Source organism: Diutina rugosa (assembly GCF_008704595.1).
Source record: "Diutina rugosa strain CBS 613 chromosome Unknown scaffold58_size72158, whole genome shotgun sequence".
In the NCBI taxonomy this organism is placed as follows: domain Eukaryota; kingdom Fungi; phylum Ascomycota; class Pichiomycetes; order Serinales; family Debaryomycetaceae; genus Diutina; species Diutina rugosa.
Window position 1 is genome coordinate 31,012 of NW_022995154.1, and position 12,917 is coordinate 43,928.

The 12,917-nt window shown below is 47.5% G+C and overlaps 7 protein-coding genes across 7 annotated transcripts; 5 read left to right on the forward strand and 2 right to left on the reverse strand. All coding sequences in view use genetic code 12, as the record gives it.

The window, feature by feature from the left end:
* Nucleotides 1-966: 966 nt before the first annotated feature.
* On the forward strand, nt 967-2,423 carry DIURU_003287 (uncharacterized protein; the record flags this gene model as incomplete). Its single annotated transcript, XM_034156032.1, has 2 exons — nt 967-1,033; nt 1,165-2,423. The coding sequence occupies 2 exons, from the start codon at nt 967-969 to the stop codon at nt 2,421-2,423; spliced, it is 1,326 nt and encodes a 441-aa protein (XP_034011913.1).
* A 1,369-nt stretch (nt 2,424-3,792) lies between these two features.
* DIURU_003288 (uncharacterized protein) lies at nt 3,793-5,781 on the forward strand (the record flags this gene model as incomplete). The annotated part of the gene is made up of 1 exon (XM_034156033.1): nt 3,793-5,781. The coding sequence occupies one exon, from the start codon at nt 3,793-3,795 to the stop codon at nt 5,779-5,781; it is 1,989 nt and encodes a 662-aa protein (XP_034011914.1).
* A 425-nt stretch (nt 5,782-6,206) lies between these two features.
* Nucleotides 6,207-7,286, reverse strand: HOM6 (homoserine dehydrogenase; the record flags this gene model as incomplete). The annotated part of the gene is made up of 1 exon (XM_034156034.1): nt 6,207-7,286. One exon carries the CDS (start codon nt 7,284-7,286, stop codon nt 6,207-6,209), a length of 1,080 nt encoding a protein of 359 aa, XP_034011915.1.
* Nucleotides 7,287-7,464: 178 nt separating this feature from the next.
* TOM20 (Tom20p) lies at nt 7,465-7,989 on the forward strand (the record flags this gene model as incomplete). The annotated part of the gene is made up of 1 exon (XM_034156036.1): nt 7,465-7,989. One exon carries the CDS (start codon nt 7,465-7,467, stop codon nt 7,987-7,989), a length of 525 nt encoding a protein of 174 aa, XP_034011916.1.
* Nucleotides 7,990-8,597: 608 nt separating this feature from the next.
* On the forward strand, nt 8,598-9,977 carry EXG2 (glucan exo-1,3-beta-glucosidase; the record flags this gene model as incomplete). The annotated part of the gene is made up of 1 exon (XM_034156037.1): nt 8,598-9,977. One exon carries the CDS (start codon nt 8,598-8,600, stop codon nt 9,975-9,977), a length of 1,380 nt encoding a protein of 459 aa, XP_034011917.1.
* Nucleotides 9,978-10,604: 627 nt separating this feature from the next.
* On the forward strand, nt 10,605-11,183 carry DIURU_003292 (uncharacterized protein; the record flags this gene model as incomplete). Its single annotated transcript, XM_034156038.1, has 1 exon — nt 10,605-11,183. The coding sequence occupies one exon, from the start codon at nt 10,605-10,607 to the stop codon at nt 11,181-11,183; it is 579 nt and encodes a 192-aa protein (XP_034011918.1).
* Nucleotides 11,184-11,284: 101 nt separating this feature from the next.
* On the reverse strand, nt 11,285-12,103 carry MGM101 (Mgm101p; the record flags this gene model as incomplete). Its single annotated transcript, XM_034156039.1, has 1 exon — nt 11,285-12,103. One exon carries the CDS (start codon nt 12,101-12,103, stop codon nt 11,285-11,287), a length of 819 nt encoding a protein of 272 aa, XP_034011919.1.
* Between the last annotated feature and the right edge of the window lie 814 nt (nt 12,104-12,917).

The following is a 12,917-nucleotide window of genomic DNA, read 5'->3' on the forward strand; positions in this document are numbered from 1 at the left end:
TTGAGGCTAGCATACGACGTAAACAGAATTTACTGGCAGTTACGTTCTTCGACAAAGACTTCTATTTGTATTTAAGTCTCCTTTCTTCACAGAGTGATAGAAACAACTTGGTTCATTCCTAATTTTACAAATACGCGTGGCGCATGGATTTATTGTCGTTGACAACTCCAGGGGCGGTGTGGGTGTAGCCATGAAGAATTTACGAGCTGCGAAGTAATCGAACTAAACTTCCTATTCCGTCGAGATGCAAGAAACGGCATAAAATCAGCTACAACCGACGATATATTTTGTCGGTGCTCCCTTGAAAAAAAAATAGCCCCCCCGGCCATCGTGTATGGCGGAAATCTGGCATTTTGTGGCGTCGGCGGCCGACCGTGCCCGTATTGTGTCCAATATTGTGACCAATAACACGAAGCAGGTTTCGGTGTACATATCCTTTCAGTGACACAAATACCTGAATAATAGCACCAAAAGTGGAGATCATTATTATGAATCTAGATCTCCCACGAACGACAACCACACAAGCACGATGCGTCTTCACGCACGAGACATTATTTGTATTTGTACTACTAATCGACATACTGACCGAGGATTTATCGAGGTTCATGTGAAATAGCCTTTATAGTGGTTCTCGTCGAGGATTTGTCCCACCGCTAGCATGCGCCCCAGGTGCTTGATTTGCGCAGAAGAAGTACGAATATTAATTAAAATCATTTACATCTAGTCCCAGAGAAATCTACACTCAAGATGATTGAATCACGAGAATGAGTTCCGTTTGAGTCGTGGCAAACAATGATGTCTTTGCCTAAACAATATATCTGGCTAGCTTTTTTCCAAACGATCCGGCTGATCGCGCTAGCGATCATGGCTGCTCATGGTGCGCCCGTCAGTACGCAAATGTCTTAACTGTCGCCGCCTCCATATCAAAGTAAGTAAACAGTTGTCCTTTTGTGTGCCGTGACAAATATGACTAACGCCAGTGTGACCTCAAACGACCGTGTGAATATTGCGTTCATCGCAACCGAGAGTGCGTGTATCCCGATTCACCAACCTCGACCAAATCAACCGCTGCCACCTCCTAGATTTTATCCAATAGCACGTCAGTTAATCCCGTTGAAGTCATAGTAGATGACCACTCACAAAATGGTGTACTTCAATTGATAGGGGACGGTCACCACCTACATAATGGTGTCCTTGGACTTACCGATTTGCTAAGTGATGCCAATGGCGAAGGATTCCTTAATAACGATCTGATCGTCGACACCCTTGATGAGTTGTTTCACGTGGATTCCGAGGACTCGCTGGTTACGGCGAAGGCTCTTCGTAATGAAGCACTCATTGATTCCATTTCTCCTCAGGTGCTGGAGTCGTTGGTTCATTCTCTTTTTCCTAATAAACCTTACATGTCGTCGATGGAAATGTGGATCATTTGGTTCATGATCGACTGGAGTTCGCGCCACTACGTCGTCAGTCACAATTTCCGACGAATACAGTTGTGGAATAACGTAAGGGAGAGACTCTACGCCACGCTGGAGTTGATCCAGCTGGGATTGTATGCGTTTCTGGGATTGATCTTGTTAGGCAACAACAACCGTCGGTATCTTTTGGGGGATACCCCCATCGATGACGGGCTGGAGTTGTCGATAGCCAAGGTGTACAACTTTGTCATGAACCTGTACAACTATTTACTCCTGGCAACCAGTCGACAAATGGGGAAAGTGCTTGATAATACCTGTACAACAACCGAGGCGAGAGTGCTCATGACATCGTTGACATTTTTGTTTGCTATCCTAGAGAGGTTACCTTCGGGCACTTGTCCGTTGGTCGATTTCACTAGAGGCGGTAATGATTTCGTTGCCTACAATAATGGTTTTCGCCAAACGTACGCGACGTTGCTACCATATTTGCAGAACCTGCCCTACGAAAGCATCCTTGGTTTGTGTTCGCCTAGCAACGACAATGCCATAATGTTTCCGTTTTTTGCCCGCATAATAGAGTTTATCGACACCCACGCCGATGGGCTAGGGACCCCGGCTGACGTGGCTATTGTCAGACACGCGTTTGCTGTTCTCGATCAACAATTGTATCGCACCACGATCACCTTATATCCGCTCGAGTGCCATCCTGTATTTGTAAACGTGTCGGATGCGTTTTGGGACTTGGTGTATGCCCAGAATCCGCTAGCTCTCAGCTGGCTTAACGTGTTGGCTGCCTACGCTCTTGTATTCGAGCTATACTACATTCGCGATAACAACATCTGGGTGGATTACATGAACTGGTACCGCCAACGGCACGGTCAGAAATACTTTTGGGATGAGCCAATATACCAGGCGGTCGTGGAACAGGGCTATAGTGTAACCGTCTACGATTTGTTACTCTACTTCAATCCCCTCGAATGTGCCACTATCAATGAGATTCCATAACCTCGACACTTTTACTGATTTGTGGAATTGACAAAGATTTTGACGAAGAAATTGACGAAGAAATTGACGCAGAAATTCAGTGATTGAAGTATGGGTTATTTGGCAAGTTTATCAAGTGATGATTATAATGACTAACACTTATCGAGGTTGTTTCCTTCAAAATTATGCAACTTGTATATATATGTAATTTGGAAACTCCAGTTATTTATGGATACGAAGTAATGAATTTTCCAACACTTTCTTCGTTTCTTCGTTTCTTCGTTGTCAAGTCATTTTTCTCGTATTTACAGTACTGCGCACAGGTCAGTATTTTTCGGCGCATTAAGCGAAGGATTATTGTTGGTTGCTTAAAGCTCGAGCATGTTATACTCAATGTTTTCGAATGCTATCCTGGACTGAATACCGCCAAAATGTGCTACTTCGAACTCTGTGGATGATCAACTGACCAAATACAAGACATGCTTGTCAAGTCTCAAAGGCTATCCCGTGATACTTTGAATCCCGCTATGCAATACTTTACAAGGTGTTTTGAGGTCAATGTCAACTGTTAACGACAGCTTGCTGGCGCCTTGGAGTAGACTCATCAAGTCTTGATATGGTTTGAAAGTTATCCTTAGTTCACTGGCAATTGGTTTTGAATCACAGTGTTCAATCCTGAAAATCAATTCAAGAAAATTTGGTCGACTCAATCAAGGCAGGCAAACACCTTAACAGGAAATTGCTTGTTGATTCGACTAGCCATTTGGGCTTTTGCGATCAGCAAATATTCATTTGATTTCTTTCCAGCTTTGTTTCGACTTGAAGCTAGTCGCTTATCCAGCCATTACTGATGTTGTTGGATTCCGACGAAACCTCATCAGTGTGTAAGCTTTCACCTTTGAGAGCCCACTAACTTTACAATGGGCACCAAACAAACAACGTCATTATGAGCTTCTTCATCATGAGCTTTTTCAATGAAGGGTGTTTTTGGCACGAGTCTGACTGACTTTGGCTGATTCATCAATCCATTTTCAGGCTTTAGCCAAATCTGGCGTTGGATTGAGCTGCTCTGTCATTATCAGGAATGGCAGATTGAAACATACTCGAATGCTGGCGGGGGGCGATAGGGGTAAGTCATGCCCAACAAGAATGCAAATGGTTTTCTTCAGACAAACATTGGGATGGCTCGTGTCACAGAATATGTGGGGTGCGTTGATCCTCGATAAAAACGTCCACACCCATCGCTGTTGAGACCACGCGATCATCGTCTCACCATTCCCTCGATGTATACCTTCTGGTTGTCGCAGCCGAGTTGCCTCTGATTCCCAATAGCTAGAGTGCGCACGCACTCAGTCTATCTGGGTTGGTGATCGACCCTAATCGCTGCCCCATGGACGTTCAACCAGAAAAAACGCTACGGCTTGAAACGCTTCCAAACGAGATCCTCTCGGAGATTTATGCCCACCTTGGGGTGGCTGACCTTTGTCGGTTCTTCCTCAATCTCGAATTGAGCAAGTTTACGGCGCGGTTGGCCGACCACCTCAAGACACTCGTGGTACATGTGACCCCGGACGAGCTCAGCTATGACAATTCCCCCTGGATCAACTTTTCCACATACGCCCGGCTTCCCCCGTGTAAAATTCTGGTATGTACCCCGTGTGGCCAACTTGACCTTACAAAGTGGCACCTCAACCAAGTGAAATATTCGCAGTTGACGTTGCTGGTGCAACATATCCCTAAGTATTACCTGGGCGTGGACCTCACCGGTATCAACGGGCGTGTTTCCAAAGTTCTGATATTCGGGTGTATCGAGTTAAATCCTAATACGATCCCGCGGTCGGTTCGAAAGCTCTCCCTCGACGGCTGTCGGACCAAGTTGCCTCTAAACTTCGAGCACTTGACTCAACTTACCCACTTCAGGGCCAAGCGATTCACTCCCGCTGGCACACTTGTCTTGCCACTGCTGGTGACTGACATCGAGATTTGCGACAACTTGAGACTCACATTCAATGCAACCCTGTTACCTAATCTCAAAAACTTCAAAGGTCCGTTTTTCTACATTATCAAGGGGACGTGTGTTAAATTATCCTGTGTTTCGAGCGCAAACTACTGGTCACCAGAGATGTGGAGGGAGATGACCATAACGGATGGTATTTGTTTTAAGGAGATGTCGTCTACTCAACTTCAAGAGGTCGTTCTTCTTGGCCAACATCATGGTGTTGACGCGACGAACGTTTTCACCGACAATCAAATGAGTCAACTTACGATGCTTCGGGCGCACACTTTATCAGTTCGCGACATGGATATGCTTTTTGCGATGAAAGTGTTACAGATAAAATTTGACAAGGTTCTCAACCAGTTCACGCGCTTGCCCCCTAATGTGGATGAGTTTGTCATGGTACTGTCGCAACCGGTGACGGGAATCCCTTCCCAACTCAAAGTTTTTGGCTACAAGAATCTTGATAATCCTGAAGTTAACGACATAGTCATTAACTCTGAAACTGTCAGATACGTCAACATTTTAAGAGCCAGAACCGTGACTCTTAATTGTATCAAACTCACGAGATTGGCCGTTGCGGCAGTCAGGTCAGTCGGCTATCCCAACGCCCCCAACATCGTGAACTTAAAAGTGGATGGGACCAAAGTCCCATTAAAACAGTTTCCCCGACTTGTTCATCTCTCGATGAGAAAGGTAAACCAGGCGGTCGAGATCAGCCACCGTCTCAAATCGGTTATTCTCAAAAGAATGAAATTGTCGAGAGTGGCTCTTACGGCGAAGCACGTAGAGATTCTTCACTGCAAATTTTGGTCAAACTTCAAGCGTCCACAGATTGAGGCCAAATTCTTGAAATTGCTTGATACCGTGCTTGACCGTGCTGATGGCATCAAATGCCAATATCTTTCTTGTAGTAAGCCGGGACGAATCGGTTCCATTCCCAGAATGGTGGAAAAATTATACATCTCCTACCTCAATGATCAGTGGGTGGAAAAGTGTAAGGGTCGACGTGGTGGCATTCCAATTTTGGCGACGTTGGAAAGATGTGATAGGCTCAAATCGGTGGAGATCGGCTATGCTGATTTCAGAAATCTCTACCACGACGGTATTACACTCCCTTCGTCGATACGACTGGTCGCATTGTGCCGTGTCAAGTGGGGTGATCACGCCAAATTGCGATTCACAGGGCTTACGCATTTGGTGCATCTTGAGTGTGACAGCGCTGCCACCGTCGAGCAATTGGGCTATCCTCCGGGCTCGCCGCCGCCGTCATTAGTATGCAATGGGACGGTGACCTTTCAACCTCACTTTTTACCGCCGCTCAAGTCCCAGGATAATCAATTACGACGAGTCTATGAGAAAAACGAATGGGATGAATTTTGATAGCGTTTTTTAGGGTTAATACTAACTATAATGATTGAAAAATGTAGTGCAATTTGTCATCAATTTAGCGTGACCTCTGAATGTTGAAGAAATCATCATGAACGATAACGAGTCTTCACTTTCGGACCGTTTGGGTAAATATTCCATTCTACTTAGTATCATTCAACAATGTTCAGATCATCGTGTCTGAAAACATGTTAGTTAGCATGATTTCCTTTGGGTAGAGGTGACTGACTTCTCCATTAACAAACAGCTTGTTGATTCTGTCGCTACAGAAACTGGCTCCTTTTAATTTTTACTTTCCAATTGTTTTTAAAAGATGAACAATCTGGTTGTGCACATTAATTTGACATAATTATTACTATCACGTTTCAAATCGGTCAATCTCTTATTGTCTTCTATTATTATAGACGAGGGGTGGCTAGTCATTGGGCGATGCGTTCGGCGATTCTCACGGTGTCGGCCAACACCCCGTGGGCGGTGACGTCAGCGCCGGCACCGGCACCTTGAACCACCAACGGGTTAGGGTAGCGGTCGGTCTTAATCAGCACCACGTTGTCGGAGCCCTTAAGCCCGGCGAAGGGGTGGTCAAAGCCGTACTTGGCAATGCCCACCGACGCTTCACCGGTAGTGGCATCGACTTTACCGACAAATCTCAACACCTGGTTGTTGGCAAACGCTTCGTCCTTAAGCTTTTGCATTTCGTCGTCGTATTGGGGCAACTTCTCCAAGAATTCCGCCGCCAGCGACACCGACTCGAGGGGAGCCGGGATCAACAGTTCCACCTTGAACGCGGTGGGCAGCTCAATGGGGACACCAGCAATTCTCCCGACAATGGTGACTTTTCTCGCCACGTCCATCCCGTTCAAATCGTCACGAGGGTCGGGTTCAGTGTACCCCAACAGTTTCGCCTTGGCAACGATATCGGAGAACTTCACTTGCGAAGGCAGCGTCGTCGAGTACTCGTTGAAGATGTACGACAACGTACCCAGGAAGATACCTTCAACAACTTGGATCTTGTCACCGGTCAACACCATATCCTTAAGCGGGCCGATAATGGGCAAACCAGCGCCGACGGTGGCTTCGTGGTAGACCAACCCGCCCCCGGGCTTGGCCGAGGCGTCGAAGATCTTCTTCCATTGCGATAATTCCGACGAAAACGCCTTCTTGTTAGGGGTAGCGATGGAAATACCCGCCTCGACAAACTGAGGGTAAGCATCGGCCAATTGCGGGTTCGAGGTGTTGTCGACGAGAATGGTGGGCTTGTTAGCCTTGGTGAGGAAGCTAATAAGGTCAGACACCGACAACACGGGCTTGGCGGCCGCCAGCTGGTAGGCATTGAGGTTAATGGGGGAGTGGTCGTCGTTGTAGACGGCCTCCTTCAGCGAGCGGGCCAAGTAGACGACGTTAAAAGTGACGTTGGTTTTGAGCGCCGCCAATTGACGGATGAACGCCAGACCAACGACACCGGCGCCAATCACGGCGAGATTCACCAGCTTCGACATTTTGTTAATCAAATGGGATATATGGAAATTAGCGGTGGGGCGAAAAATCGCACTTAATGAATCATACCGGAACCGGCCGTAGGGTGCGAGACTAGTGATGACGTCAGTGCCTTAAAAGTATGTCACGTGACACGGGTCTCACCAAGGTGAAAAAACCTCGCCCAATGGCCATCCATTCATGTCGTCGAAGTCGCTGTTCTGGACGATCACCGGTATCGCCGCCGCCGCCGCCGTGGGCTATGCCGTCTACTTTGACTACAGAAGAAGACACGACGTCAATTTCCGCCGCCAGTTGAAGAAGCGGGCCGTCGACCAGGAGAAGCAGGCGCTGAAGTTGGCCCATGAGCTGAAACAGCTCAAATTGGAGCTGGTGAAGCAGGCGCTTTTGGACGACTTGGCCGCCAACCCCATCCCCACCGACTTGTCGGAGAAGGAGCTGTTCTTCATGCAACAGGTGGCGCTTGGTGAGCAGTTGGCGACGAAGCCTCAACTCAAGATCGACGCCGCCATCTGCTTCTACAAGGCGTTGGCGGTGTACCCCAACCCCACCGACATCCTTGGCATCTACCAAAGATCGGTGCCCCAGGACGTCTACGAGGTCGTCGTGATGATGATCGCCGCCCACCCGCCGGCGGCGATCAACAACATCTTGGGCGAGCAGGCGACCGTCGTCGAGGTCGACGCCGCCGAAACCCTCGACTAATTGTACATAGACTATGTAATGATGCAATCGTGTAACAGCTACTAACATCCAAACCCAGCTACTAACATCCAAACCAGGCTAGTAACATCCAAACCCAGCTACTAACATCTCAACCTTCACAGAAATATTAACTGGTGATCTAGTACGAAAACAACTTTGACTCGCTTAGTGGCAATCACAATCGTTGTCCATGCTAATTGATCATTAAGTTAGAAGATTTGTCTTATCATGACAATTCTTTGGCCTTATTGCTACATTGTGTGACTGGCTTGACTGACAAATTCACGCAATCGAGATTGATGCAATTGAACGATAAAAGTCATCTCTCGCGGATGTAGGCCAAGGTTGCCGGGTAAACATCGGCCACCCCACATGTCTCGTATCTCGCGACAAACAAAACCAAGATCAAGCTCTAAATAATTGTCATCTCAGTCTTTCGTCCGTGCTATTTCACTCATAATTTAATTGTGATATCGACGCTATAACTCCGAGGGTCAGGGTCTGTGTACCTTAACTTTCCGAAAGGGGGGGTGCTGCTGCTGCGTCTATATTTAGGATGTTTACATAAATTTCGAACCGCGAGAGTTTAGACAACCAGCCCACCAGCCATGCTTCTTTTACTCTGGCTTATCACACTAGCGGTGGCCCAGCTCAACCTGACGGCGTTCCCCACTAACGGCACCGTCGCCAAAAACACGCTGACGTCAATTGACCCCAATTACGACTGGCGCCAGTTCCACTACCAAGGGATCGCGTTGGGTGGGTGGCTTGTGCTCGAGCCCTACATCACCCCGTCGCTTTTCCTTCAATTTAACGCCACCAATTCCTCGGCTACCATCCCCGTGGACGAGTACCATTTCTGTAAACAGCTTGGCCATGATGAGGCGGAAAAGCAACTCCAGCAACACTGGCTGTCGTGGTTCACTGAAGATGACTTTGCTGACATTAAGAACTATGGGTTCAACATGGTGAGAATCCCTATTGGCTACTGGGCGTTCCACACGTTGGACGGTGACCCTTATATTAAAGGGGCGGCTGACTATTTGGATAAAGCGCTTGAATGGGCGAAAAACCATGATTTGAAAGTGTGGATCGATTTACACGGGGTTCCAGGACTGCAGAATGGGTTTGACTCGTCGGGTTACCGTGATATTGGCTACCCTGGTTGGTTCAACTCGACTAATAATGTTAACGTTACTTACCAAGTACTTAACACTATCTTCACCAAATACGGTCTGGGCGATATGGCTCAGCAATATAAGGATACGTTGCTCGGCATTGAGATTGTTAACGAACCGTTAGGTGGTACTTTGGACACCAATGAGATTAAGAAGTTTTTCCAAAACGCTTACATTAATGCTGGCAATTTGATGGAATTGAAAAACATGATTGTCTTTCACGATGCCTTCCAACCGACATCTTACTGGAACGATTTCCTTAATACGTCGGATAACGTTTTAATTGACCACCACAAGTATGAGGTGTTTACTGAAGAGCAGCAACCGATGAATATCACTGAACACATGAACAACATTAAGGGGCTTGCAGAAGGTATTAGTAACGAGACTCACCCGGCGGTGGTGGGTGAATGGTCAGCAGCTTTAACTGATTGTACTCCTTGGCTCAACGGCGTGGGGTTAGGCTCTCGCTATGCTGGTGATCAACCCTACAATTTCAACCGTACCGGTAGCTGTGACGCCATTAATGATATCAACTCGTGGCTGAAACTTAAGCGGAAGAACACTCGTAAGTTTATCGAAATGCAATTGGACCAATACGAGTCAAAGATGAACGGGTGGATCTTCTGGTGCTACAAGACGGAAACTACCATCGAGTGGGATTTTAAACGGCTTGTGGAATACGACATGTTCCCTCAACCGTTCTCTAACCGTACTTACATTAAGAATGGTAAGGATACTGACCTGGCGGCATCGGCTGTCAACCCCGGGTGGCTCCTCCTTGCTCTCGCCTTACCCATCATCTTTTAGTTGTAAAATATGACGAAAGGGAAGCATCACTAGAATCAAATAAACATATGTACATATAGCTTTGATTGTAACAAACAACTGATCATCTTACACCATCTGTGATTTTGCAGCGAAATTCAGGTAAAATCAAAACTAAGCATCCCCAACCACGCTTGCAATTCCTGAACAAGTCGACGATTGAGTCATGCATTCAAGAAGCCATTGGACTCTATTACGCTCATCCAACCAAAACTCTTCTTGCTTCAACTGGAGGAAAGTCGGAATTGATGAGCCATTAGTTATATTTGAGTTCACTCATGTTGTCCCCTTGTTTGCCAAATATATAATTTTAGTAGCTATTGATGCTAGAACCAAACAGACACTAGCATTGTCATGACAGTCGCGACCAGTTACAACCATCATGGAAATTTAAAAGAATTTAAAAAAAAAGAATTCACATTTAACTCAATTAAAATATTAGTGCAAATACAACTCTAATGATCAATTGTCAATCAATTCAATTCAATCCCATCTCATTTAGTGAATTTTCAGGGTTAGCGTCTTCTGTCAGGCTCATCATTTTTTCCTGGTAGCGTGCGCGCCTTGGCCTCGACCAATAACTGCGGGCGAAAAAGTGATTTTACCAACATGTCTGCCCCGGTTCCTGATAGCACCGACAAGTTCCCCCGCTTGGGCGGGTTCTTCTCGTCGGAGCACTACCCTCAATACGCTCCCGTCGACGTCAAGACCCAGACCACCCAGATCCTTAAGTTCGGCGGCTACACCACCGCGTTGGCCTACGGGTGGTTGTACCTCTTCAAGCGTACCACCTTCAAATTGGGGTTGCCCCTCACCGCCATCGCCTTTGGCGCCACCGCCACTGCTACTAAAGGGATGGTGACCAACCTCAGAGAAAAGAACGACGCCTGGAACACGTTCTGGGGGGTACTCGTGGGTAACACCGTTGTCTTGACCGCGGGCTTCAAGCTGATGCCGTTGAGAAACAAGGTGTTGACTGGCCTCGCTGGTGCCGGTATCACCGCTGTTCTCGACAACTTCTTCCACGCTGAGTCGGCGTCGCTGGCGGGGCAGGACGCCAAGTTTGTCGCGGCCAACGGCGACGAGAAGTTGCCCAAGCAGCAGTTCTGGGACGTGTGGCAGAGAAGACCGTTGCTGCAGACGGTTGAGGAGTTGGGCGTGGGCCGCGGCATCGGCAAGAGCCTCTGAGCTATAGCATAATGAAATATACGTATAGGAATACTGTAACAAAAGGGCGTTATACACAAAATTAGTTACATTACGGCTCTATACACAAGATTAATTAAGCATTATAACGCTTTGTAGGGGTATTCGACGCCCTTGGTCAGCTTAAGCTTCCAGATCTTCTTCTTCTTCTTGGTGCCGACGTGTTCGACAAATACTTCTTCACAGTACTTTTGTTTCCACTTTCGAATGAACTGAGGGTCCCACAACTCCAGGGCAATCCCCAAGTCCTTGCAGCACCGCATAAGTGCATTCAGCTTGCACCCTTCTAACGCGGTCGTCACCTTATCGTTACCACCAAAGAAGTCCTGTTCGCCACGAGCAATCAGCACTAAACGGCCTTCACAAATAAGGGCATACTCTCTCGAGATCTGTTTGTCGATAATTAACGACTCCGTTCTCGGAGCGAGACCCCAGCCACCGGGGCCAAAAGCTCTATTGAGGATACGACGGTATTTGATTTCAGGGAGGTACAACAACCCGTCAGGCTTGATCTCAATATCGGTATCGCTTATGGGAGCCAAGAGGATATCGATAGTTTCGCGGTCAAACGGTTTCGACCCCAAACCGTGGAAAGATTCCGACCAATCAGTCGACTGGGGAGAGTGGCCCAGCGCTCCAGAACCGCTCAACGGCTCATCGTTAAACCGTAACCCGTTCCCGGGAGTCACATTAGTGGTGTTGGACGTGGTGGACGGGGTGGCGGCCGAAGGTTCAGACGCGTCGCCATTGCCACCGGCCAGCTTCGCCGCTGCTGCCAGCGACGACGACGCTGCCGACGTGGTGGAAGCACCGTTAGTTTTAGCCCGCTGGTAGACGACGTTCCGGGTGAACTGACGTCCCACCGGTCGTAATAGCCGGGGGGCAAGTCTGGCCGAGTACATGGTGGTAATGCGCGCAATTTAGTGGGGACCAAACTCGATGAGGGCAACGCCACAGCAAGCACCGTTGACAAAATATAGACTACATCGGAGACGATCACTTGAGAACACAACCCTACATCTAAGACGAGATCTTTAATGTGAACATACTCAAATTTGAACTTCTAGAAACACGAAAATGCCAAAATATAGTTATTCTCATTATCCAGCAACCACCGATGAAACCGTTGACAAGATACCGACTACGCTTGAGACGAGATTTGAAGAAGACGATACTACATTCGAGATGAGATCTCTAATATGACCGTTTAAGATTGACAAAGTGACACGAAAATCTACAGATTGCTTGATAAATATGCATTCGTTATTTTCTCTTAGATACTGAAAAAACAAAAGGGGGTCATCTTGTGAAGATGATATACAACGCGTGGATGATCCCGGGGAAGTACCCGAGAATGGTCAAAAGCACGTTGAGCCAGAATTGGTTGTTGCAGCCAACTTCAAAGAACACCCCGAGAGGAGGGAGAATGATGGCAAGGATGACCTTAGGAATATCTGAGCAAGTAACAGGCTAAAGTTAGTTTCATGTCAATTTTATCAAGCAATGAAGTAGACATACCATGGTAAATGTTCAATTAGGCGGATTTGCGGGCATTGCTGGGAATTTATAGCGAGGTTGACATCAGGAGCAATGCTAGGCAGGAGGCGCGCGGCGTGGCAAACGTATGATGACGCGGCGGGGCTGCGGCTGTGCCAAGCCGGGCATCGCCCACTGAGACAATGGATTCGTTTGAGGAACCAGACCCAGCCACCCCAA